Raw genomic sequence first — 27895 nt, 5'->3', positions numbered from 1 at the left:
TCAAATGAATGACTTCGAGGTCAACGTGAGCTTTAGCAAGACGTAGCTCACGGGGCGTTTTGCCTTTTGACCACCAGGGGGCTCCCTTGACTTGTTTCAAGATGAGCTACGCTGCTTTACCTTGGTCGCCTCCAAATTGGCAGAAAGAGCTGAACAACAGCCATTTTCTTGACAACAAAATCCCTCAAACCACTTTAGGCGCACCCAGAAGTGCTTTGAACATCCAGTGCGTCAATAGTTGTCGTCTCCTACAGCAGGTGAACGTTTTAGTCGCTTGTTTTGACATCTTATTCGACTTGTTTGAGACGACTGGGCGGCGGTTGACTTGAACGTAGACTCTACCGGAGCCTCAAAATGCGGCCCTGCTGCCAGACGAATCGATACATTTGCGTTCTGATATCGAAATTTACACTTTCTAACCAAAGCTAGTCATGTCGAACGTACCGCATTTGTCAAACAACTTTACCACACAATACGTTCGTTCGAACGAACGTAGCTATCGAAAAATTGAGGTATTCGGATATCCGACTGAAAATTCGAATCGAATAACCGGCTATTTGGATGAAATGCTAATAATTTTTGTTTGGTTAAAGATACGGAAGACAAAAAAAATATCTCAACTCATTCAGTACCAGTCAAAAAAATTTACTTTTAAGTATTGGGAAAAAAAGAAAAGCTAATTACATGGGATTGAATGTGTGAAGTCTGAAAAGACTTATAAATATGTCTTTGGGAGTGAATTAATAAAAGGCCAATTGTTTTTCATTTTTCGAAAAATCAATCTTTTACACTTAAATTTAAATTGCATAGCGGACAAATTTCAGCCCTGGATTTAAGCGATACTTTACGTAACTTTGCAGTACATTCAAACGACTTTATCCAGAGGTTTTGAATGACTTGACCAATACGGCGCCGCCGAGTCCACATCGGCAGTTCCGCGTTCCGCCGGCATGAGCGGTGCCGCGTGAGTCTGAGGACCTGTTGCGTTGCAAGCGAACGCTTGCGGGCACGCACGCGGACATGATGTCCAGATGGACGGCGTTACGCTGGGAATTAAGCGCCGTGACGCGGCGGCTCCTGTTTACCAGCCGGTTGCTAGGCAGCAACATCAGCTGATTTTAACCCCCCCCCACCCCCACCCCTTTCCTGGCTAATCCATCGGCTCTTCCCTCCTCACAGCGCACTCCTGCCTCGGCTCTGGTGCAGATAGGCGGCTGAGGGTGGAGTGTGGGAACGGACCGAAGGCGGAAGGGGGTGGCAGTCAGACGGCGGGTGGGGGTGCGAGGCGTGCGTCCATCCGAGAGCTTCTCTTTCTTTTTGTGTGTGTTTCTTTTGTTTTTGCTCTTGTCTTTTCTGCCAGCCCTGCGTTTGGCAGAAGGCTCCCGGCTTGGACCGCATGCATGACACAACGCAAAGGCGAGAAACCCACCATCAGCATCCAGGAGCACATGGCCATTGACGTGTGCCCCGGACCCATCCAGCCCATCAAGCAGATCTCCGACTACTTCCCCCGCTACCCTCGGGGCCTGCCGCCCGTCGGGGCCCCGCGCGCCACCCTCTGCGCCGCCCCGGCCGCCGCCTCCGCCTCCGCCTCGGAAAGTGAGGACAGCCCGGACCGGGCGTTCGCCGGAGCCTCGGCTTCCAGGAGAGACGACGAGCCTGACGTGGAGGCGTATGACTCGGACGACTCCAGTAAGTGACGCGCTGCCGTTTTTTCTTTTCTGCCGGTTGCCATCGCCCCCCCCCCCCCCCCTCGCGTTCTTCTATGTTCCTGCGTTTTGTGAGTTGTCTCACACGGACAACTGTTGCACCCGCACACCCCCATCCTCCACCGTATTCCCTTTCCTCGGGAACGTGCGTGGCAGTTTTATCTCACCAATTTTAGAAGAAAAATAAGAGGGGGTGCGGGGGGGGGGGGCGGAGACAGGTGACTCCAGATTGGCTGCGGTGGCATGCAGCAATCTGGAGGCTGCAATTGTGACCCCCGAACTCACTCTATGGTGTCGGAGCACGTCGCAATCAAAACGCTCTTCTCTTCATCTCTTTGAGATCATGTCGGGCTTTTTGGTTTGCCGCTTTATGCGCAGGTGACTCGAAATCAGGATTGTACCCAAAAGTCACAAAATTATTTTTTTTTGACGAGTTCATCAGCAGGTGACCCCTTAATCAATCACTTTCTCTGACTGGACCATGAAACTCTTAACTTGCCGCAATTCAAACCTTCCCCAAGCAAGGCCCCCCCCCCCCCCCCCCCCCCCAATATGTGACCCGTGCGTATGCTTCATTGACAGGTGAATCCATCAATAGGTGACCTTAAACCCCTCATCCCCAAATCCATTTTTGGAGTTGGTGGCTTCTAACTTGATTAGAAATGAAAGTCCGGCAAAAATCAATCAAATGAAAAAAGAAAAAAAAATCAATCACTCTCGCCACAATTTCATCCGCCTGACCCCGAAACCCTCTAATTTCATCCCCAGGTGACTCGAAATCATTTTCATGGTGTCAGACCTTGTGTGTGTGTGTGTGTGTGTGTGGGGGGGGGGGGGTGATCTTAATGTGTGACAGGAGTCCGTTAATCCCGCCACAGTGGAGGGGGTGGGGGGAGCGCAGGGTTTAGGGCCACTCTAATCCTGAACTGGCCGAGAGGATGAAGATGATGATGAGGAGGGAGGAGGATTGGGTGGGGGTGGGGGGCAGATGTTCCCTTGTCACAACCAATACTCAGCTCCAGTCTGACACTCCGCAGTCTCCTCTTTCCTGCATTTTGCCCTCAGTCTCCCGAGGGTACACGACCGTGGCGTGACCAACCTTGTTGCGCTTTGCCCTCAGTCTCCACTTTGCTGGGTTTTGCCCTCTTGTCTCCTAGGGGCTAGACTGCAGTGGTATGATTGTCCAAAGTCTCCATGGTACCACTTTGCCCTCTGTATTCTGAAGATACGTGGCTGTGGTCTGAAAGCAAAGTCCCTAGTCTGCCCTCAGTCTCTGAAGGATAAGTCTGTTGAATGACAGCCATCTTCATTGCACTTCGCCCCGAGTGTCCTCTATAAACTACAGCCGTCTTGGCTGCACGTTGCCCACAGTCTCTTCTCCGTTGCGACGTGGTATTTTTAGTGGCGCGGCAGATCACGGGTGATCCTAAATCGACAAGTCGACAATTGACATGAAATCGATCACGTTTTGTGAGAATTTCATCCACGGGCGACCCCGAATCGATCGCGTTTGCCGCATTTGCTCGCTCGCGTCACCATGTCGTGTTTCTCCAAGTGGGAGTCGGCGCTCATGTTTGCCATTGTAGTCGAGGCACAACGTCCCCGGTGGCTCCCGCGCGACTCCATCCAGTATGTGCGGCGCTTCCTCTGAGACGAGGCGCGGCGGGGCGGGGTGGGGCGGCGTCCCCCGTGATCCAAAACAACTAAAGAGGTGGAGGGGGTGTGTCATTGTGGGATATGTTGCTGGGTGGCGGCCTATCTGCATCTGTGATTCAACCTTGACTTTCTAAATTGAAGTGCTGTCCCCCCCCCCCCGATGTTTGGCTTTTTCCTGTAACCAGAAGTTGTCCTTAAAATACTCAAAACTTCTTCCCCAAATACGGTCACGCAAATCGTCGCCGTCCCTTTAAGAACTTGCCCATCCATCTGTTGCCGGTCTCGCACGGAAACCCGCCGGCGGAACTTCGCATCGATCCGCGATCCCAAAACCTCCCCCGAGCTTCGTAACACTCCGTCGAAAGGAGCCGAATCTTTTTAGCGCGCGCAAGCTGTCGAGATGGCCAGCGAGCAGACCCCCCCCCCCCCCCTCGGGATTGACCCCGACCCCGCGCCCGCCTTCATCCCGATGAGCACATTATGTAATGTTAATGCCGGGGCTATTACACGCATCCGTTTGCCGAGGGGACTTTTCATTCGGCTTCATCTCCGCCCGCGTCACTTTTCATGTTGCCAAGCGCTCGACTCCGCGAGCGACGTTTTCGAGCCTTAAATGCAAAATTCCGCCTCGCGTATTAACTTCAGTCGCGAAAGCGCCACCCGGGGGGCAGCGGCGGCAGCCTTCTCGACTGAATGAAAACATGCCGGCGGAAAGCCGACGCGCCAAAATAGATGCTGTGAAATTGTTAGAAGCAAACCAAGATTACAGCGGGATTAAAAAAGGAAAACTGGTGTGAATTGAGCAACAACAACCTCCAAAAAGGAAAAACCTGTTGTGAAATTTAACAAGTGTTTTTAAAACAACAAAAAAAGAAAGTTGACAAAATGGACATTAAAAAAAACAAACGACCATGAAAATGGTGACATTTGTTCAAATCCAAACCAAAAAGCCGTTTTTCTTCATTTCCTGTTTCGTCTCGCCTCGTTCCGAATGAGGCGTTCAATGACGCGCGGTTTTCTCAGTGCCGACGGCATCTCGGAATATGCATTAAGAAAAGGCCCGTTTTTAATGTCAGAGACGACGATTGCAGCAAGGCTGCACTTTTGCGACGTATCTGATGACATTTCATTGGCATCATGGCCGGCGTGCAAATAGGAGTGTTGTGTGTGTGTGTGGGGGGGGGGGGGGTATTGCGCCAAACTGATAACGCAGAGCTGCCGACAAAAAAAATACATTTTTATATTGTTGTCGGGTAGAGAGGAGCAAACGCACTCGCATCGCTCGGTGGCCATAAAAACGTAATCGTTGCCGGCGAGTCAGAAGTGGGGGGGGGGGGGTGCGCAAACAACCTCGGGCCACCAATGAGCCCCATGCTGCTTCACCGCAGACACCATCACACGCGGCAGCCTTCTCCTGCTAAATTACGCTTAGGACACAATCATCACGATACAAAAACAAATTAAGCGTGTTGATGAGAATTTGTTCTCAGCCCAGTAGGTACAAACTTGGCCCGCCTTGCAGCTTCCCCCTCCCCAGAAACGATGCCCATCGCCATTCTGGAAAATATTCCCCACTCCTGTCGCACATTCTGACTCACCGTTTAGTTTTTTTTTGTTTTGTTTTTTGCATGTTTTTGTGCCGATGCGCGGAAAACGTTTGCCCGTCACGACGGGCTGCATTCTGGCTTCGCGGCAACTATTGAGCGGCCGATCCGAGAAAAGCCCCCGGCGGCTAATTTGGGATCGTCGGCGTAGCTGTAAAAGCAAACCGCATCCCTTTCTGACGAGCCAAAACACGGGCAACGGTGTAGGAGGGGACAGGAAGCTACGCATTTATTTTTACTACATTTTTGGCCGGGGGGGGGGGGGGGGTCTAAATAAAAAGTCGAGTCATCCTGCCCCGGAAATATCTATCGATGGCTTAACCTGTTGTCATTTTCCGCATAACACAAGTTCGGAGTCATCACATCCCGGCCGTAACGCACTTGACTTTGGAGTCGGCTAATCCTCCATTCGGCGTCTCCAGTCGCTCCCAAATGCCGCTCGTGATAATTGTCGAGACGACTCGATCGAAGTGACCTCGACTTGCGGCAAGCTGATTTAACTCGACTGGAGATGGGCCCGTTTTAGACTCCACCCGACTTGCGTCCGCCTCGCTAGATTCAACTCGAGTTGACCTCGCGTGACTCATCGCGTCTTGACACGATCCGATTTGACTCGACCTTTCAAGACAAAACCACCCGACGACTGACATGAGCCTTGCTCACATGTCACTCGATTCACATCTGTTCCACTTCTACGAAAGAAATTCCCGACCGCTCGCTCAGAACAATCATTTTAAAAAATCGAGGGAGAAGCTAGCTAAGAGCCGCCGAAAGACACGATGACGGATTACGACTCGCCAAGCATAAACATTTTCAATTTGCGAAGCGGCTGAAGTTGGACTTTTTTTTTTTTTTTGGTCAGACCGTGAGCCTCGACGGAGCGTTTCTGCCTTCCGGCCGGTAATTGCTTTTCTTATTCAATCGCGTCTGCGAATGCGGCGTCAGCCGCGGAGGTCGTGCGAACCCGACGGAACGAGCCAAAAGATCATTTTTCCCAGAAGGAATGACACTCCTCCCGCAAGCGTGTACGCATCAATTATCGGCTCGCAACGTTTGCAGATATCTCTGAGCGAAAGGCTTTACGTCAACAGCGAAACCTCCCATTGGTCTATTCGAGATAACCAAAAATATTTGAGCGCAACTCGGTTGCCAACCAAAACGGCAGCGCCTTCCCCCGAACATGTAAACATTCAATGTTTATTGTTATTCTTTTGACCGTAGCTTTTTGGAGAGCCACGGCATACCGGAAAACCTTGCCGGGTTTGGCAAAACCATGCGACGCGCTTGCAAAGCAGAACGCACCAAAAAAATCTCGAGGTCTCATCCGTCAACTTAAGAGGAAGTCGGCCATCTTTGCGGCAAATCACGGCGCTCGGACTTTGATCAACTCCTACTCAAGCGAATTGTGTTTTTTTTGGGGGGGGGGAGGGGGGTGGGCGCAGCATGCCTGGAAACAAATTTTTGAGATCCCCCAACATAGCTTCCCAGATCTATTTCTTAGTTGATTTCTTTTTTGGTGGACTGACGTTCTGCTAGCCAGCGGGAGACTGAGAACTCGGTGAGCGCCACAAGCTAGCAGCAAACTCCCACTGAGGCAGGCTGCTGGCCCAGCCAGGGAACATAAGGGCTAACATTTTGTTTGTCATCGTGCTCATTTTGTATTACTCTATGCCCCCCCCCTTCGCTAAAAAAAAAAGAAAAAAATCATCATCATCAAGGAATGAGTAAAGTTGAACTAAAATGGTGCAATGACTCAAAAGTTTAAAAAATGCGAGTGGACCTCAACAATGTCAACAACATTAGCATAGCATAAAGATGTTTGCTGAAAGGATCGTGTCCTGGCGTGACACCAATAAAACTTTTTTGTTTTTGGTGAAATATTGCAAAATACGACAACCCCCCCCCCCAATAATACCTCTGGCCTGTGCTGTTCTTTTGTACTTTATTGATAACTTAAGTAGTGTGTTTCTGATTGTTAACCCCCCCTCCCCAAAATGGAAAAATAATTGAGCATCACCCCCCCCCCCCCCCACCCGCCCCAAAAGAAAACAAAAATCCATATCAGTTTGACGCTATGTATCACACACGCGCTATGTCCAAACGTCTCTCTGGCTAAACGAGAGCATTTTAGTAGCGCTGCAAAGTGCCTGAACAAAAAACAAAAAACAAAAAAAATTATTTTCCCGGCAATCAATGAGGCATTTATAGGAACGAGGGGGGAGCCCATAGAATTTGCTTTGATTTGAAATGTCACGCCGCCCGACGGTGCTTTTTCCTCGTGTACCTGAACCTCCCGCGGCGGAATGGCGGAATGTCTCGATCGGCCGCCGAATAGGTGTCTGCGAGCGGCGAGCTCTCCGCCCGCCGTGCTTTCGCTCTGGGCGCACAAAAGGCAGCGGCGGCAGCGGCGTTCTTTCACTCGCCTGTTGCGGCGTCCTTTAAAAAAAAAAATCATGTTCATTCAAATTTGACGTATTGCAAAAAATACTAGTAGGACTGCGTGTAGTCGTCTGCCACTTTGGAAAACAAGTTTTTCAACAGCGGCAACTCGACACTTCCTTATCGCGCCGCGGTTTGTTGTCGCTCAAGCGCGCCGTCGTCGTTTCCGCAGTTGGGTCGACGCTACTCGGGGCGGCAGAACATTGCTCGTCGCGCCGCTTGTTCGCATTTTGCTGGGGCAAAAGGATTGCGCAAGCTTGACAAAGAAGTCCAATCATGGACTGTGTCAGGGGGGCCAATCAAGTGATTGAAATTGGGGGTGGGGGCGGGGGTCACGTCATTATTTTCTGCAATGTGCGCCTCCAAAATGGCTTCTTTGAAAGTGTGTGGAAAACAAGGGCATTTCTCGCATTGTGTGGTGGCAGCCACAAAACGAGCAAAAAAAACCAAAACGAGACGCATGCTGTCCTCAGACAGCTGCCGCGTAGAGCGCTCCAATCAGGCGCCCCCCTCCCCCCCCCACCCACTTTAAAGATCCATGTTGCTCTACCGAGTAAGCAAACAAAACAAAACAAACCAAAACCGAGCAAGCAGAGAAGCCCCGGCATTAGTTGGAGCCCCCCCCCATTTTTTTTTTTTTTTTTTTTTTAAACGAGTCATGCGACATGGTGAAAGCACATTTGATGAGCCCCTTTTGCCCAAGATTGGTCTCAACGCCGGGAGTTTTTGCCATTCCGCCCGGCGATTAAAACGCAGCATCCATCAAATTGCGTCTGACGGCCACTTATTGATCTGCAAGCAATTGCGGCGAAAAGCAAAAGGCTCCCCGCGACCCGTCCCTATCGTGCCGTCTCATCTTTAATCCGCGGCCTGAACAGATGAGATAGGCGACCGCCTTGCGGATTAGCGCTCGGGCGGGCGGCCGCGCCGGCGACCTTTCGTGCGTCACGTTCGAGGCTCAATGTACACTTGTGCGCCGTATCCCGTGCAAAAAAAAAATGGTGTGTGCCCGCGAATGGACGCACCTGTTATAAATTCAATCCTAATTTGTTTTTAGAGCAATTATTGGGATGCATTTGACTTTTTTTAGAAAATGCTTCATTGCACTTTTTATGAGTTTGTCGAAAGCGAGAAAATTCCAGCGGAAATTTAGAACGCGACTCCCGCGAGGTCGAAAGGTCGAACGTTTTGAAATTGACCGAGCGATGTGGAAATTTACAGGTCAAAACACCAACATCTGAAATTTGGACTTTGACCTCGAAATGCAAAAAAGTGAAACTCCCCCAGCGGGCAGCGCGCGTAGACCAAAAATTGGCGCCGGCAGGAAATCGAGCCCCCCCCCCGGTTCATTTTCCGCATGACCCCGACCGAGCCCGTCACCACCTCCAATCTTCCACAACTTGCCATTTATTTCCTCCCCCCCGGCCCCGATATTGAATCACGTACGGCCGACGGAAAACGCGAGCCACCTCAAGCGCGGGCCGGGCTCGCTCGCTTCCTGGCAACCAATGAGATTAGTCGCGCTGTTTTTTCTCCCCGCCTTTTGGAAGAGCCCGAGTGTGGCCAGATAGCCTAATTCGTTTATACAATGGTAATGCCTGCATGTGGCCGGGCCAAACCTGCCCCCCCACGCACACACGCACGCACTCAATTCGCTTTTGCAAGATCAGAGTCGAGATAGAATGAAATAGATTCGAATTCATCTCATCAGAAAACGAAATGTACATCTGTACTGGTGCACGAAGCAAAGTAGGTTGTCGGGTGGTTAGCGTTTGGATCCAAGGCGAAGCTTTGAAAATGGATTCTAAAGCCACGCTTAGCGTTTCAAAATGGCGTTGGAAAAAAAAAATCTAGGTTTTAAAAAAGAACAAAACAAAAAGGCTCCAAGGCATTTCGGAAGCTTTTCCAGCCGCAAAGTGCCTCGGCGTGTCGTCTGCGCCGCTGTGGGGGAGGTCGGGGGGGGGGGGGGGGGGTGGTAAGACGCAATCCCGTAATGGACAATAACGCGCGGCGTGATGGCCCGATAAGCCGGCGGAGCGGGCAAATGCGCTGTTACTGTCAGAAGGAGCCGCCGCTGAAAATCAGACAGAAACGACGACGCGCGTTGGCACCTTTCCCCTCCGAAAAAAAAAAAAAAAAGCAACAAGCTCACTTTATCGCACAATCTACCACTCGGCACCAAACGCGTATTGACACTGTGCTAGACAGTAAGTCGAAACCAGCCCGGGGTGAGCTTAAATCGAGGGTTGAGGGTTTCAAACTCGCTTCAAATGAAGCTTTCAAGCCAGGGTTGCTTTTGCAACTTTGGGAAGCCCAGGTTGAGGGTTTCAAGCCCGAGGTAGGGCGCAAACGTCGCCTTTCAAGCCTGCCTCAGGCCTGCATATTTTGGATTCGAATTCTATCGGGAGCAGCCCGGGGCCACGCCGCCATCCTTTCCAAAGTGAAAGTGAAAGTCAATCAGCGGGCTCCCAAAGCGCTTTCTTGCCTGCGGTTTCCACTCCGCAGCGTCGCGCGGCGGCTTTCGTTTCCTCTCTGGAGGCGTTTACGAGACGGCGGCGGCGGCGGCGAATGCAAAAAATAATGGCTAATGTGCTTTATGCAAAACAGGCTTTGCGCCCGGCGCGTTTTTTCATATTTGCGAGTCGGCCCCGTGGAGTCTGCCGCCGGAATACCTTTCTCGTCGCATTTCGTTGTCGACAGAATCCCGCAAAAAACTAAAAAATAAAATAAAATCAACCCCTCCAAAAATCCCGTCCTGCGACAATGCATACGCAAAATTCGCTAATGTGCTAATGTAATAATCCGGATGTGCTGGTAAAAAAATTGGATTCGAAATCAGTGCAAAAAGAGTTAAGTTGCATCTCTTATTTAAAATAAAAATAAAAAGTTGGCCGGTGTTATTTCTCCTTTGCGTTTGGGCGCACGCTCGCTCGTCCCTCACATCATCTTTCCCCAGTAAAGTGATGCAAAATCTGACCAAAATAGCACCGGGTCGTTTTTTTACAAAATTAAGACAAAAAATTGAAAATAAATGGCAAACATTTCATTGTAAATGTATGATGCCTTTTTTTTTTTAAATAAAAAGTCATATGGAGTTTTTTTTTTTTTTTTTGCAGCCAATAGCAAGTTCGATATTTGGCCCATTACAATTCTAATAAAAAAAAAACGGAGCAATTCATTTCAAATGCAGCAGCCTGTGTAATTGAATCACATCACTCCTTTGGTGCTCATAAGAATTTTTCAACTTTTCCTTTTCTTAGCGACTCGTTAAATATTTCGAGGGGGAAAAAAACATTTGGGGTGAGAATGTTTGTTTGTCACTTGGCCAATTCTTGCAGATTTTAAAGATCAGCCCATTAAATCAGCCAGCCGATTAATTAGTCTGCGCTCGTGTAGAGTGCTACTTTCCTGATTTGAAAAAAAAAACAAAAAAAGCACACACACATACAACACCCCCCCCCCCACCCCCCGCTGCCGCCGCCCGCTCCCCAGGCAAGGCACCACTTGATTTGCTCCATTCCATTTGCGCTGAATTGTAAGCTCGGCGGTAAACGAGTTTTTGTGCAATTTGAAGACCTCGTGCGCCTGCGTGGACGAGGGGAGACGACGAGGCGTTCATCATGCGGCGTGCGCAGCCTACCCCGAGTACACACTTGGACGTTGACGTGATCCTCATGTCAATTCGTCCGCGGCGCTACGTGTTGCCATGCCACTTGTTATGTGCGGCGCCGCCGACGCCCCGCGAGCCACCTTGAACCCCGCTCTCCCCCTCACCATCGTCTCATTGCCAATCGCGCGCGACACCCGACCACCCCGACACGCTCCGCGATGCATCTTTTTTATTCCGCGTGGAGGGGTGGGGGGGGGGGGGGTTGTGTGTCTACACAAGCTGAAGGTCCACTCGCAGTCATTTGATACACTTTATGGCTCTTCCTCAGTTGTCATGGCGACACCTTTTGTGTGTCTGGCGATTGGCGCATCGCATTTTTCATAAGCCGGGGGGGGCCGCCGTCGCCGTGACGATTGAGCCGCCGGCAAACGAGCGTACGCTGAGGCCGTTTGGATCGCGCGGCGCAGTCTGGCCGACGCCCGCTTGATTGCCGCCTCTTGCTAATTAAAAATAGACGCGGGGGTGTATTTTTAGAGTGGCGCTCGTCAAGTGTGATTGTTGTGAACGGCGACGACGGCGTGCGCCCCGACGACTTTTTCGACACTTGACGAGCGCAAGATGTGCGCTGTCTGTTCGTAGGACAACGAATCGCATGGTCAGGTTCGGCGGGCCTGTTGCTCGATACGCCGGTCGCCATTTATTTTACTCGATGAACATCCCTTTTTTTTTTTTTAATTTATGCAGTTCCGGTTGTTTTGAAAGTGCGCTAAAAATGAAGTCACCTCGATGAAACGGTCGCCAACCAAATCTTTCCTGCTCGTTGAGCTCCCAGCATACGCTTTGGTCTCAACTCTTCCGGGGTCCGGGAGATCCGTTTAAATTTTTTTTTTTTTTTATCCTTTTGTGATATTTTTAGAAGCTTTCGAGGCGCTAAAACACTTCTTCAACTCTCTGCTGCGGTGATGAGTCACAATCACACCTGCCCGAAAAAAAGCAGCCGCGCAAGTCGACACGTCGACAGCGCGCCCGAAGAGCCGTCAACTTTTATTTTGCTTATCTCGATGTATTTAGCGTGAATTGGTTAGCGAACGGTGAGCGAATGCCGTCACGTTTCACGTTTCCAGTCAGCCGCAGCGTGTTCGACTTTGACAAAATCCCATCGCGGGCATAATTGGACCGAATTGGCATCGTCATTCCGATCCGCTCGTATCGCAACTTAACTCGACGCCGTGTGTCAACTGTGGTGAAGTGAGTTGAGGAGCTTCATTTCAGGCAATGAAAAAAAATATATTTTCACTTCAAACCAATTATTTCGGACGCGGTCCTCTCAAATCCAAAATCTGAATCATGATGGGGGGATGAAAATAGGATGGACTGGCAACGCATGTAATTCTTGATCAGTATGCAAATGTCTGAATCATTTCCCCCGCCGCGCTGGGAAGCAAGCGCTGTGTCAAGCGCGGACCCTCCTTTTGATTAGCCCCCCCCCCCTCCCCCGCCCCCCGAGGTCATCGGCAAATTATTGCGTCAAGTGCGCGCGTCTGGCTCGCCAGCAAATTCCGAAAGAACTCACTTTTTGCGATGCTTCTGAAATCGGCTCTTTGGTCAGAAGCAAAACAAACAAGGCTTTCTTTTTTGGGGGGGGGGGGGGGGTGAGCGGAATGTGTCATCCCTCGCTAATGCGAAGCCGCTGCAAAACACACAAGAAAATTTGCTGGCTGGTTGGAGCAAATTAACACTTTGCCACTTGTTTCTTCAGACCGCATGGTGCCCACTGAAGTGTGACCAGTATCGTGTGTTTACTTCTCAGGAATACGGAAGCACATTTTATTGGAGAGGAGACTAAGGGCCACGGCCTGGAAATGCATCAGCACATAATCAGAGTTTGCTAGACATTAAAAAAAAAAAAATCAATAAATCTCCTGGTTTGACTTCTCCTCTCTTTTTAGAAACACATTTTATCCAAGAGGAGACTGAGGGCCCTCGACTGGACCGTGACAAAATTGTATGTGAAACGGGGAGACGCATTTCACCTGTAGAGAGACTGAGGGCCATGTCATGGAAGTCAATTAACACATAATCGAGCCTTCTCCCGTTTTGACTTTTCTGCATTCTTGGCCACAGATTTTTTTTTTATCCAAGAGGAGACTGAGGGCACTTACCTGGCACAGTTCAACAATGATTTCTTGAGATTTGAAATTAAAAGTGCACCAGCTAAAATGATCGACCGTCGCCTGCATTAACCTCTCAGGGGATCGGATTTGATCCAAAGGGACACTGAGGACCCTGACCTGGAAGCACATTGGCGCCGCCCACTTTCTGCTAACTTTTAGCCCGAGGGTCAAAACTGCCACCCCCAATCAGGAAAAGGTTGCTGAGGAGGCGCGTCCCGCTCGTTAAACACGCAATGGAGGACTCTGATGTGCTTGTTTCTGCAATCACGCGAAACCCGCCGCCGCCGCCGCCTCCCAAGTTCTCGCTGTGTTTTTCATTCTCTTGTAATTAGCTCCAGCGCTGCAATGCAGAAGGCTCGCAAATTGACCGATGAATCAGAAGTCTTTTTGTTCTCTCTCGCCCCCCCATGACTTTCATCCACCCCGCGCCACTTGGGATGACTTCTCTGTATTTTCTCCGGAAGCATTTAACCTGCAAAACTTTTTCTTGTACCTATTAATTATGCACTCCATCTCGCCCTGGCGTGCTCTTTTGTTCCATTAAGGCTCCGAATGAATGAATGATCAAGCGGGTTGGGGTGGTGGAGTTTTAAAAAAAAGAAACTCCACCCCCCCAACCCCCCCCCCCCCCCCCCTCAACATTCAAAGCCAATACGGCTTTCGTTTGTGTGCTTCTTAACGAGGCGAAAAGCAAGATTTGGTTTCTGTTTGCGTGTAATAACCGTATAATAACCAATTATAATAACATTATGATTGTAATAACCGTCAATGTTGCTTTTCTTCCTTCCCAGCCACGCTGGGAACGCTGGACTTCAGCTTGCTGTACGACCAGGAGAACAATGCTCTGCACTGCACCATTAACAAAGCCAAGGTGAGCATCATTGGCCTCTCATGGGCAATGCAACTAACTTCCATGCTTTAGTCAACGTCGGAATTTTGGAGGGGGAAAACAAAAACTAAAACTAAAGACAAGATGCCATGTGGTGTCGGTGCCATTCTAGGAACCTTTCAGTCACATACAGGAAGTAAGTCTGCCGTATTGTTTTGAAGTGAGCGTTTCAGGATCTGTTTGGATGTCGTCAGGTCACGCGCTTTATATTGGAGTCAGCCAATCATCCATGAAGCGTCTCCAGTTGCTCCAAAATAGCGCCGCTCGCCTCTTGACTGGTACTCAAAAGAGGGAGTGCCTCACTCCTACTGGCCATTGGCCCGGTGGGTACCCCCGTCATTTTGGGGACCTGTTTCAAATGGCGATATGATGTTTGGTAGGCCTGTCAATCAAATGGAGACCCCCCCCAAAAAAGTCCTCAAAAGCACAGGCGGTCTTGCCACTATCGGGTTGAACTGGCCATCGCCACGCCAGCAACGCTCCCTGGAGACGTACTCAAAATTCGGCCTCAGCGCCCGTTTCACTTCGATTTGCTTGTTATTTCTATCCACAGCAGACCTCCCAAAAATTCTCAATTAGCCACGCCCTAATCATGGGAGGAAGTTTGACATTCGTTTTGATCCTCGTGTCGGGTAATCTCGTTCCAGCCGTGAGTCCAAAGGCCTCAAAATCAATCGGGGCGCCCTTCGTTCCTTCCTTCGGCCTTTCGAGTCACCTTTAGCACGGGCGTCGTTTTGGGTACGGCGCTAAATTTGAAAGATCAATTGGCCATTGAAAATGGTAATTTCACGGCAGTTGACAGACCGCTGACATTTTCCCTTGACTGATGCATAAACAGCAGCGAGGGAGAAGGCGAATCAACGGCAAATTTGCATAACGCCCCTGACACGCTCTCAATACGTTGCCCGCGTCAATATTAATAGCAACGCCGCGTGGATTTATTCGGGTCCGCTCCTACGCGTCGTCGCCGAACAGCGCCTCCACACGTCCCGCCGAGGGAAAGACGACCAAAATGCCCGTGGCTTTGGCCACCCCCCCGCCCCCTCCTTTATTTCTTCATTGAGCAGCTTTCATCTGTTTCACTTTGAGGCGTGAAACGGCAGCCCTTTTGCCGTCGACGGCGGCATTAATCTCACCTGACAGGATGAAGAGCGCCGTCCGCGAGCGAACTCCCTTGTCGTAATCAGCAGAGAAATAAAACGGCCACGGCAACCTTGACGATCTGCAGATGCCCGATAGCCTCTCGGCACAAAAGAAATACGCCACGTTGCCGCGCGACTTTTCCACCCGTCACTTCCTATCCCCCAACCAATCGCTGCTCGCATCCACTGCAAAGATAAAACAACCTCACCTCTTGCCCACCCCCAACCAAAACCGAATTCTCTCAATTCATAGGAGCTGCCGTTGAAGCGTTAAGCTGCGAAACCCGACTTGACTCCGCCTCTTAAAGGCACATTCGTGTATACGAGACTACAATACGTGCAGTATTTTCCTCAGCGTTTTATGCTTGTTGTGTTCAAAAAGGTTTACCGGGTGTTTGCAAAGCGTGTTTTAATCCAAGATTTGAATCACTAGTTTGATTTTGAAGTTTGTCCCCCCACCCCCCGCAAAACATACTTTTGCTGCCTCTGTCCAACGGCAGTTTGAGCTTCCATTTGTGCAGCCCCGTCGCTCTCTCCTGTGAGTCATTCCAGGCTTTAGCCTCGCTGCTGCCAAGTGGGCAGAAGGACCCGCTGATTTATTGCGTCTATTTTCCAGAGGCTTTAGTCTTTTAGCCCCCCCCCCCCCACCCCCCCAAAAAAAAGGACCCCGGCCTTACTTAAGGGCACGGCTCAATCCGTACATTCAAGTCAGGCGGCGGCGTCGTCAGTCTTGCATAGCAATTTTGCTTTAGCTAATTTCGCATTAGCTAGCACGTCTTTTCCGTGCTAGCTAATGCGCCAAAATGTTAGCTGCGCAACTCGCCTTGATTAAAGCAATTAGCAGCCCTGCCTTCCCCCGCCGTCTTTTCATTCTCAGACAAATGAGGTTATTTCCACCCCCCCGTCTGCCTTTGAGTGCGCAAAGGAGCGAAAATGTCTCGTACCTTGGTCTCACACACACACACACATCCCACCACCCCGCTCGGCTCCCTTGCTGTGTTCTTGTTGCGCTAATTAAATCAAGGGCCAAATTGAGGTGGGTTGTTTGGTCAGGCGGCTTTTCCAGGAAGTCGAAAACAAGGCTCCCTTCACTCCGCTCCACATTAAATCCGACTTTGTCGGTGGAGTTAAAGTATCTTTGTCGTCGGTCTGTTTGTCCGTCTCGCGTCCGAGCTTTCAAGTTTGCTCGCCGTCCGAATGAAATCAGGAAAGCGGAACAGCTCGTCTTTTGAAAAGGATTCTTGAACATGACCGCAAAGTGCCCGCTTAGAACCAAAACGGCAGACTTCCTATTTCTTTCTTTTCGGTGGCGCTACTTAAGAGGGACGACGGGCTTGCCCAAAAAAAAAACGGAATTTTTCAAAAAGGTCCCGAGAGGTGCAGCCAAACCCCCAACAATGTGTCGAACCAAAATGGACGACCTGCTGGGTTTTTGCGGGTCTACTCACGATAGATGACCACCAAAAATTTCACGCTCCTAAAAGAAAGGGACTTTGTGGCGTTTGAGTTGTGCGTTTTATGCCGAGAACCAGACGAGAACGTCTGCTTGAAAGCAAAAACGGCTGACTTCCTGTGCGCTTTGGGTGGCTACCTTTAGCGAGAACTAAGAAGGGGGGGCGGGGCCTCTTGGGTCCATTGAGTGAGTCAGACGTTGAATGGGAGACCTGAGACGTGTTAATTCCTCGCCGCCTACACTACAACCAACCTTGACACGCCGGCTGGCATCTTTTCATGGGGAGCCTTCCTCTTCTGCTTTTGCTTTGCCTGCACACCTACGTTTGCGCTCGCTAGAGAACACAAAGCTTTTTTTTTAAAAACAAAACATGTCCAGTGTTCACGGCGCTGTTTATTTTTCACGTGGCTTTTACGCCGGTCTGAATTTGAAGTGATCGGTGAACATTCAAGCTAATTTGCATTAGCCCGTCTGCGGTGCTCCAGCTTAGATGTTAGCATCGATCTGTTTTGTTTTCTCGCCGCAAGATGTGAGGGCGGTGCGCCGCGGTGGGTGCGATCAGTTTTGGGGAGAAATCAAACCTTCAGGTCGACTTTGAAAATGAGCGAAATGGAGCCAGCCCGACGTAGTTAGTTGCTCGCTAGCTGAAGTTGACAACCGGAGGTTGTGATTGTTTTGTTATTTCCGCCGAGGTTTGGGCGTAATCTGTTGCCGGGCGAAGATCGGTTCTGAAGCGTGATCATTTGGAAGGCGAATCGTTTGCTCGTTTGCTCGGCGGCGGCGCGACGCTTTTGTGCGTGGCGGCGTACAACGACACTTGTGTTTTGTCCTCGCTCGCATCAAAACCTCGACCTTGCGCGACGCCGCCGCCAATAGCAACGGAGGATGTTGCGGGAGCGACAAAACGAGCGATGCCGCGTAACCGTGGTAACCGCAGACCGAAAGGTACCGTCGGTGTACGTCATGGAGGAAGTGAAACGCCGAATATACGAAAAATGTGCATGGATGCGCTATGCTAATTATGCTAACAAATATATTGCATGTTTTTTTTGGGGGGGGGTGTTTGGCGACATTTTTCCCTTCAAACTTAACACGACTTGCTTTTCGAAAGACGTCCTTTGTTCAACTTACGAGGTTCCGCGGCACTTTTATTTTGCTGTAACTTTTGTGTATGACACTGTCACGTTTCTGTTTTTCAGTCTCATCACTCTTTTGTCTTTTCTTCCCCAACTCACTCTTTTTTTTTTTGTTTTTTTTTTTGCATGCTTTCATGTCCGTGTGTTGCTCCATTCCACACACACACACACCCACACACACACACAACACAGCTTCCCGTTCCCCGATACAAGAAGGTAAGCCCGTCAGATAAGCTCCAACCCTTGACTGAATCGTTGTGTCTTATCCGCGCCCACCGGCCGGACCCTGATTGACAGCCCACCCGCAGCCCCCCCCTCCTCCCCATCCCCTCTGACTTCCCTCTCATTGTGATTCCGCACCTGAGCGTCCTGAATCCGAACCTGCTCAACGGTCCCTCCCGTCCTTTCGGGTCAATTTCACCCCCAATTTCACACCGGTGATTTTGGCCGCTCAGATGGACATGCTTAAAATCGACCAAAATATTTGTCGGATGCCCACTTGTTTGTTTTTGTTTTTTTAATGGGGAGGGGCTGGTTTTCGTGGTTACGCACGTTTTTCTGAAAAGGCTCTGCCCTTCGTCCCACGATGCAGATATAGGGAAGGGATGTCGGCGTGACGTCGTTTCAAATTGCAAGAGATCCATTTAAAATCAACGGGTGATTTTTGGTTTTTGTGGCAGGACTCGACCTTCACACCCCCCCTCCTCCCCCCGCAGATAAAACGACTACTTCAAACCCATAAAAAAACGATCATTTCAAACTTTGGCTCTGACACTCCCCTGCCTCAGCCGCCTTCGCCGCTTTGTTTTCCCGCCACCATAAATGGCTTTCCATCAACACAGACCGTCCCCATGCGACCCCGAGCCCAAACTCCTCCGCTCTGCCCCCCCCCCCCCCTCGGCCACGGCGTCATCAACGCCGACGCTCGCCAGTGATCAGTTGGCCCCATCTGCTCCGCTCGCCCCATTACTCAGCGCTGGCGTCAAAGACCCCAGGTGCTTCCCCCCCCCCCAACAAAATCAACTCCTTTAGCGTTAACCTCACGCCCTGGGTGAAATCCATCTTCCACTGAGGTGGCAAGTCACCAAGTCGAAATTCTGAAAATAAATAACACCCGTTTAAAAAAAAGAAAAATCTGCAACTGGACGAAATGAGGCTTCCTAAATGTGAGAATGTCAAGCCGTTCCCTCCGTGACACGCATGCACTCACGGGTGACAACGAGGCACTCTAAAGCAAGCGCGGCAGCCTGAATTCCCAGTCGCTCGTCACAAACCGGCTCTTGGCCAGACTTGTTTTAAAAGAAAGTGGAAAAAAAAATCCCCCCCCTTCCTCACTATTCCATCTTTCTCCACGTGACCTGCGCACACTCAATGCCAACAACGAGGCACTCTGAAGCAGCCGTGCCAGAAGATTATCCTGAAAAATCCACTATTGGTCCCCAATTTAAGACAGTTATTGCATTTGTCAGCTATAAGAATAACTCTTGGCGAACGCGTTGTGCCATTCTGGAAAGTACCAACTTCGCTCTAAAATTCTGTCTGATTTAATAGAACCCCCCCACCCCCCCCCCCCCCACCCAGCAAATACAAGTAAGGACTTGCATATTTATTTTGTTCGTTGACAATGTTAGCCAAGCTTTGGGAACATATTGCGAGAGTCTTGCGGAACAAGCTGATCCTCGCTAGGTCCTGTTAATAAAAATAAAATAAAAATAAAATAGCCGACAGCCACTTAGGAAGATGACTAGTTACCACAAGGTGGCAGCAGAGCCACCTCTGATGGTCCTGTCGCAGCCTTCCTCTGATTTTACGTGATTGATGGCTCGTCCGCCTTGGCATCCCCCAGCCCGCTCAGATATGATAATGAAGACGTATGCCGCGCTGACGAGGAGGCCGATAGCCACGCGGGAAATGAGAGTGTGTCTTGTTTGTTTCTGTGTGTGTGTGCGTGTGTGTGTGAAGGCGCAAAACAAGCGCGTGAACGCACCCGTGTTTGAGTGTGATGAATCACAAATGACTGCTAGGTTCTGAGAGGGAAGACCTCCGCCAAGGTTAAACGGCTTCAACATTTTTGTTTTTCTACATAAGGCTCACATTCAGCTCAAGCTGTTGAATGCCACTCTAAATTGAAATTCACTATCAAACTAAACATCAAACTAAGTGTTTCAATGACACTTTGTGTATTCAAAGTGTGGTCAACTTCCATCTCAAGGCACTGCCAGATATGGAAACTCGTGACCCGGGCAGTAGTTTTAGCGCAAACTACTCTTGGTAAAATAAAAAAACAAATCGGATCCATACCAAAGCATCAAATATCCGTTGCCGTCATTTTACAAGTTGGCCGACCAACCGTCAGCATTGAAATTTCAATGAAACCAATCGAATCCACGTGTGGTCACGGACTCTCGCCGAACCTGTTGGGAAATAAAAGCGACTTATTAGCTATAAGCGCCGGCAGATGTTTCTTCCTCTTGCTGGCGGCCGTCGGCGACATCGTGATGCATGTCGCCCATCTGCCTTTTCGCCACAGTCGTCTGTCTCTAATGAATCCATAATTACCATCAATGGGGTGTCCAAAACCCCGCGCACGCTGCAGCTGTCCCTTCGACACTCGCGCCACTCTACTTAGGACTCTTGATACTAAAAAAAAAAAAAAAAGTATGGACTAATCTCCTGCACTCTACTCTGAAATGTACTCAAGTACTCAAATCAAAATGGTTTCAGGGTTACTCGTTACTAGTCATTGAAATTCACCGCCAGTCTTTCCGTGTCTTTTCCTGAGACCTTTTGGTCGGTCTACTCATGAAAGAGATTCCTATATATATAAAAAATATATATATTGGGGCAAGGGGGGGGGGGCAATGATTCACCCAGGAATGAGAGGAAATAAGGCGGCGGACGAGACACCCGGCAGGGTCACGACCGGCGAGGAGATTGGCCTTGTAAATTGATTCCCGGACGCTCGGCGTTTGTCATTCAGCGCGGCGTGGGGGGGGGGGGGGGGGGGGGGTCATTCGCTTCCGTCAATTGGCCTCATGTCGCAAAATCACGAGAAAAAAAAATAAATGTTGTTGTGGATGAAGAAAAATAAATCGCAGTTCAAAAAGCATCGAAAATGCATTTTTTTTTCTGTTTGTCCACCAGATGGCGCTACTTTTTTTTTTTTTTTTACCTTGAAGATAACAGCTTCAGGACATGCTATGACTTTTAGTTTGCGATTGGGGCGATACACAAAACAAACGTTTCGATCCCGTGCGACTCCCCCCCAAAAAAACGTTTCTGTGTTTTAATTGACTGTGCGCGGCGACAGTTAGCTTCGCACTGTTCATCGTGGCGGAGGCGTTTTTCCTCTTTTGTGGGGCAAAGTTCAGCTGTATTCAGAACAACGTTAGCGGGGTGAGCACCGTCAAATATTGGCGCCGAGTTTGCAGCGTTGTTGGACGCTCCAACCGGCCTTCTGTTCACATCCGCTGCGAGTGCTCATTCGCACTCGGCGGCGGCGGGCGGCCTTCCGCTCTTCTTTCCCGAGGTTTGAGCGTCTGTTTGGTGTCGGAAATAGATAAAGGTGTTGAAAAGTGATTCAAATGTTTTTTTTTGTTGTTTTTTTTAACGTATCGTGCCTAATTAAAACTGGCACCGTACAACCGTGTGACTCAAACGAATGAGCTGCGTTAAAATAAAACCCTTTATTGGTTGAATTGATATGGATCTGAGCAGTTTTCATATCTTTATCCTATCTATTTTTGTTTTTTTGGGGGGTGGGGGGGTGGGGTTGCAGGGGCTCAAGCCAATGGATCACAACGGGCTCTCGGACCCTTACGTCAAGCTGCACCTTTTACCGGGTGCCAGTAAGGTACGTTCATCACCATGCCGATAGGCATCGTCCAAAAACGTCAGCGACTATTCGTGGCTAAAAACGCGATGTGACACGTTTTGGCGTCTGTCCGTCAGGCCAATAAACTTCGAACCAAGACTCTGCACAACACGCTCAACCCCGTCTGGAGCGAGACGCTGACCTACTACGGCATCACCGATGAAGATATGGTCCGAAAAACACTCAGGTAGGCCTTGCCTGGACTAAACTTCACCTGACATTTTGTTGTTTTGATTGGGGGTTTTTTTGTGGGTCCGTTCATAATCGATGTGGGCTACCAAGTTTTCGGTTGCTATGTGAAACTGGTTATTCGCGTTTGGAATCTTACGCTGAGTCTTCCTTCACAAGTCGGTGTTAGTCATGAGGCTTTTTTTGTTGTTGATTTTTGTGGGTCCACTCATCCTGGAATGCGGCCACCAAAATATTAATCACAGTAATTGTGGAGTTACTTGCCATATTTTTATTTATTGTATTTTTTTTTACTTCCAAAGGCGGTGGTCGTCATAGAAACCAGCGGTAAAAAGCTTTCAAAAGAAAATCCTACGCTGCACATTACTTACCACGACGCATCGGATGATGCAACCTACTCGCCGCGCTTAATAACACTTTGACAAAAATAAAAGGGGAGCGCGGCGCGGAGCGGACGGCGAAGTCGCGCTTTGGACTTTGCGCAACATTCCCGCTCGCCTTTTAGACCAAGTGAAAGCGGCCCATGTTTTCGTCTCTCGCCTTTTCCCGTTGGCTCCTTTACAGCTGTCAATCAAGCTCAAACGGAGAGGTCCCGAAATGCAAATCCATTTTCATTGTTCCATTCTGAAAAAAAAAAAAAAAGACTTTGCAGCTAATGAGATTGATTTCATCATTCCGAGGGCCATTAATTATTTGCCGTCCTTACATTCAAAACGCTGAGTGGCCGTTTGAAGCGATTTGGAGATTGCGGAGTCGCTCGTTAGTTTGAGAGGATTCCATCTCATTGTGATTCGACATCGGCCCGCCGTTGGCGCCTCCTTTGTGATGCCAAATTGAAAATGTGCCAGAGTGCAAAGATCAAAGTCAGATTTATGATTTTTTTTTCAAACACATTTAAAAAGATGATTTGGAGACCCCCCCGCGCCCTCCGAATTTCCTGCATTTTAAAGCGAAAGGTAGAAATGCTAGGCACATTTAGAAAAAAAATGTTTTCACTAAATATTTTGGTTCGTTTTTTGAAAATGTCACCACACTGTTTATTTGAGGGACGGCCCGGTAGCCCAGTGGCTAGCACGTGGGCTTCACAGTGCAGAGGTACCGGGTTCGATTCCAGCTCTGGCCTCCCTGTGTGGAGTTTGCATGTTCTCCCCGGGCCTGCGTGGGTTTTCTCCGGGTACTCCGGTTTCCTCCCACATTCCAAAAACATGCGTGGCAGGCTGATTGAACACTCTAAATTGTCTCTAGGTGTGAGTGTGGGTACGAATGGTTGTTCGTTTCTGTGTGCCCTGCGATTGGCTGGCAACCGATTCAGGGTGTCCCCCGCCCTACTGCCCGAGACAGCTGGGATAGGCTCCAGCACCCCCCGCGACCCTAGTGAGGATCAAGCGGCTCGGAAGATGATGAATGAATGTTTATTTGAGTTCGGAATTTAAATCCCAGATGGAAAACTTTTTTTGTGGGGGGGCAGTTTGGAAAATGTCAAAAAATTTTGTTGTTTTTGAAAATTGCACCAAATGTGATTGAAACGTCCGCACTTTAAGCGTCGCGCTCTCTTCGAAAAGTGATTTCCGTTTGTTTGAGAACAACTCCCAATTTGTTTTTGATTCTTGGAAGCGTCACCATTCCAAAAAAAAAAAGGAATCAGATCATCATGGGGCGGACAACTACTCAATCGTCATAATTTGACAACAAAAAACTAACTACATTGCAAAAAAAAAAAAAACGGGGGGGGGGGGGGGTCCTCGCCATCGCACAGCGCCTGCCCGTTGCTGATGAAGCCTTTTCACAAACAATCAGCGCTGAGCGAGGACCTCGCACATTTCCGCACGCCACATCATTTCTTGGGCTAAATTGAATCAGCAGCACTTCTTGGGGGGGGGTCCTCTCCTGTCATTTCATGGTAATGATGTGAAAGATAGGACGCAAAATGAGTACGTGGCCCAAAGGCCGAGGCGTCCTTGCCGGCAAGAAGCGCTTTGAAAGGCTCGTCGATGGCGCAAACGTCAGCTTTGCCGTTGCGCCGCTTTCCGTTGAAGTCGTCGTCGTCGAATGTGCAAAGTTGACTCCCATCGTTGGAGTCGGCGGCGGCTGGTTTTCCCGCCAGTCCGCCGACTTGAGTCGCTCGTCTTAATTATCCGAGCGTGCTCTATTGGACTCGTTTCTTGAGTCAGCGAAGCGACGGCGTTTCCGGTCGATCCGCAAACTCGAGAGTCCCTCAAGCGAATCTGCCGAGTCGGCTCACTCGAGTGAGTCAATCAAATCGTTTGACTCCGCTCTGTCAACTGAATCATTGGAGTCGGTAATGTTCCTTGGCACCAGAAACATCAGAGCCAGACTCGTCTGCCCGACTCACCTCTGGGTCATTCCTTTTGGGGGTTGGGATGGGGGGGGGGGGGGGTTCTGGCCATTAACGCGAGTCACTGAATCAAAACGTCTACGAATCTGCAAATTCGAGTCGCCGGGATTCGAATCTTCGACTCTTCTTCTGTCCGCGAATGATTTTGGCCAGCGACTCACGTGAGCCAAACTCCTCCTCGCGCAACTGAATCATTTTCTTGTGTCCGTCCGGTCCAGGATTTCGGTGTGCGACGAGGACAAATTCCGCCACAACGAGTTCATCGGCGAGACGCGGATCCCCCTCAAGAAGCTGAAGCCCAACCAGAGCAAGAACTCAACAACTGTCTGGAAAAGCAACTACCTGTAAGTGGCTCAGTCTGCCGTTTCGTTGTTTAAAAATAAATGTCCGCCCCTTTCCGGGGGGGGGGGGGGCCTTTTTATAGCTTTTCTAAATATAAACGGATCAAAGTAACGACCGCGAACCCGAACAAAAAGAGGCTGACTGCATTTGGAACTCATTCTTGTTTGAGTTCAAGCCAAAGTTTTTGTGTCAGCATAGGACGCACCCCCCCCCCCCCACCAACCCCCTCCCTTTGGGTCTTTTGATCAAATGAAATGATCGGCGAGTCACATCACCTTTGAAATTCTCTTTGGCTTGAATTCTTTCAACTTTTCTGAGACACTTTGCTCCCGCAAACGTTTGGGAGAGTTTCCGCTCGAGCGTGAAAACGAACGAGCCGTTTGTTTGTCCATCCATGTTTTGAATCGCTTTTCTGCACTCCCGCGTCGTTACACCGTCGTGAGACGACGCAAGATTTATGTGTGCTCTTGACATTGCTTGAGCAAAAAAAAAAAAAAAAAAGAGGGAAGCGTGTTTTGTATTGCTCGGAAATGTCATTTGTGAGAGGGACAGCTATTTCCCGCCATAATATCTTTTTTTTGGGTGGGTGGGGGGGGGGGAAAGCCTCAGGGCACTGGCTAATACCTGGAACCGAGTCAATATGCTCGGAAGACGGCGCGCCGATGCTGACATTCTCATTCGGGCGAGGAAAATGTTTTTGGTACACTTGTCTTTTCTGAGTAGACCCACAAAAAAAAAAGAATCAAAGCAATTCTGCCATTTTGACTTGAAGTTGAGGGCCCCAATCAATTGATGCTCGGTGAAAAGTGAAGGGCCGCTCCGCTCAGATGCCTCGACTAACCCCCCCCCCCCGCGCCGGGACGGCAACGTGAATGAGCAACGGCGGAACAGGCAGGCGGACGGCCGTTGGCATGCGACGTGATGTCGGATTAGTTTCCCGCTGTGAACGCAGGCGGTGCGGCTCCCACGCAAAGTCACGCCGACGAGTGAGATGGAGCGCTACGGGGAGATTAATTTTTTTTTTTTTTTGCCATGCTGAAAATGTTCTATATTTGCGGGTCGAGGTTGATTTTTTTTTTTTTTTTCTCCATGTCAGCCTAAAGTCAACTTTCTGACCACATTGCTGAGACAATCTGCTGACTTGGAGACGCCGCTTTCAGTCGTCATGGCAACGCATTTGTCATTTTTGTGCGCTCGAATAACCGCAATCTGGAATACAGACTTAAACGGTGCCAAACAGGCTCGTCGTATTCCGTATATGATCTTCTTTTTGGGGGGGAATGTCAATATTTTTGGAACAAAGTCTTATCTGGGGGGGGGGCAAAAATAACGAGGAGAATACTAGAGGGCTTATGATTTCTGAAAATGTGCCTATATGTCTAAAAACGTATTTTCCAGGATTAAAATGCATCTTTTTTTCTCTAATTTTCTTTTATTCGAAAAAGTAATTGATCAGAAAGTCAATCTAATTCTCCAGAAAGAAAAATCCCGTTTTATTTTTTAATTAAAAGCGGGGGTTGTGAAGCAGGGTGACAAATTCATCTTTTTTTTTTTTCTTTCAAATCTTTTTCCACAGTCAACGACAAAATTGAAATGAGCGCTCCCTCCAGTGACTTTAAGTCGGCGGCTTTGTGCTTTTTCCAAATAATTTGCAAACAGATGAAACATGCCGGTCCAAACCAATTAGCGATCACTCATTGGAAATGGCTCAAACTCAAGGGGGGAAAAAAAAGCTCGTTTTTGCACTTTCAAATAGCTCCTGATAAGCAGGGGGTGGGGGGAGGGGGGGGGTCAATGGCTATGTCTGCATTTCGCATTGCTGATACAGCAAAAAAAAAAAACTCAAATGTTGCCACATTTGATTGAAAATGTGGCGCGTAGGGACGGCATATTCACACAATCGCCGACTGCGGGGTCACTTGCTGGGAAATTGCATTGTGGGGCTTTTGCAAGCTGCCCCCCCCCCCAAAAAAAAAGCGTCATGAGCCGTTTGCGTGTGCGCCTGTCGGAACTTCAGAAACGCCAACGTGGAAAAATGTCAACGCGGACGTCAAGCAAATCCCAGGGCCCCCCCCCCCGCCCCCCCCCCCTCCCCCGCTCCCGCCACCAACCGCAAGTAGTTCCCTGTTTGGCGCTCAGCCCCGGCTTGCTTTCAGCGGTTTCTTTTGTCACGTTTGCAGGTGAACAAGACGGAGGAAAAGTCGCTGAGGAGCGGGGGGCGCATCATGATCTCCCTCAAATACAACACCCTCAAGTCCTGCCTGGTGGTGGGCATCATACGCTGCGCCCACCTGGCCGCCATGGATGCCAACGATTCTCCGACCCCTACGTGAAAACGTACGTACTACGCACCACGTCGGGAATTGGCAAAATGACCCCCCCCTCAACCCCCCGACCCCTCCCCGCCCCCGAAAAAGGCCATTTAGAACCGGAACGGGTCGGTCTGTGTGTTTTGGGCCATGGCTTGTTTCCACTTTTTTTTTTTTTTTTGAGGGAGGGGGGGGTCCAGTCATGCCGACCAAATTTCATTTGTGGTCGAAGCGCGTTGAGCCGGTGACTCGGCTTGCAACAAACGTCTCCCTTGGGCGCGCCTACCGGTGCTAATGCGTCGTTATCGCCTGGCTTTTGACACTTGCGCCGAAGGACGGACGGCCCCCGCTCGCCCGCGATGACATCGAGTGGCATCAAAGCTCCGATTTCAAGGAGAGCTCTTTTTGTTTCCTCACGCTTTTGATCCGGGCCGGCCAATTAATTTCCAACGGCGCCTCCGCCAAACAAAAGTATCGGGAGAAGGCAACCGTCATTGTCAGACAGATTTGGGGGGTGCGTGAAGGACAACCTGGCGATTGGCGGGATGGGAGAACGCGCATATCTCCATCTATGACTACGTGCGCGTAATAAATCAGAGACATCAAATTGGCTTTGGTGCCGCTCGAAACAATGAGCTGGGACCAGCGTGCGTTTGCTTGTCTTTTCCAAGCGGCGGCTCGGCCCCCTCGGGGGTCGCTTATTTGCTTTTGATGCCAAAGCAATGACGTCCGCCGCCGCGTTACCTTGGGAAATGCGAACGGAAACGGAATGACGTGCGTTTATGAATGGGGCAAAGAGACAAAAAGGTGCGGCGCGGCGCCCATGACGAGGCTGCCGCGAGGGTCGCGTGCCAATCCCGCGCGTGGTTGCGTCATCGTTGCGCAAGGGCGGAAAAAAAAATCTGCTCACCCCAATGCAGGAAAAAAAAAAATTCTTTCAGATATGTGTTGCAATCGTTCGTCACTTTCTCGTCCAATCCGCCATCTTGTTTTTCTTTTTTTTTGCTGGTAAC

General features: G+C 49.8%; 1 protein-coding gene across 1 annotated transcript in view; it reads left to right on the top strand.

Annotated features, from left to right (window-relative positions):
* The first annotated feature begins 82 nt into the window (after window positions 1-82).
* Window positions 83-27895, top strand: part of LOC127588815 (double C2-like domain-containing protein beta) — a 27969-nt gene continuing 156 nt past the window's right edge. The window contains 9 exon segments of the mRNA XM_052047682.1: window positions 83-257; window positions 1207-1692; window positions 13984-14063; window positions 21591-21665; window positions 21764-21873; window positions 24450-24544; window positions 24547-24575; window positions 26754-26883; window positions 26886-26914. Of these exon segments, the coding sequence (XP_051903642.1) occupies window positions 1401-1692; window positions 13984-14063; window positions 21591-21665; window positions 21764-21873; window positions 24450-24544; window positions 24547-24575; window positions 26754-26883; window positions 26886-26914 (840 nt within the window). The 5' untranslated portion in view covers window positions 83-257; window positions 1207-1400.

The sequence above is a fragment of the Hippocampus zosterae genome, chromosome 16, assembly GCF_025434085.1.
Source record: "Hippocampus zosterae strain Florida chromosome 16, ASM2543408v3, whole genome shotgun sequence".
Classification (NCBI taxonomy): domain Eukaryota; kingdom Metazoa; phylum Chordata; class Actinopteri; order Syngnathiformes; family Syngnathidae; genus Hippocampus; species Hippocampus zosterae.
The sequence above is the reverse complement of the archived record's forward strand: the minus strand, read 5'-3'. Positions and strand labels throughout refer to the sequence as shown.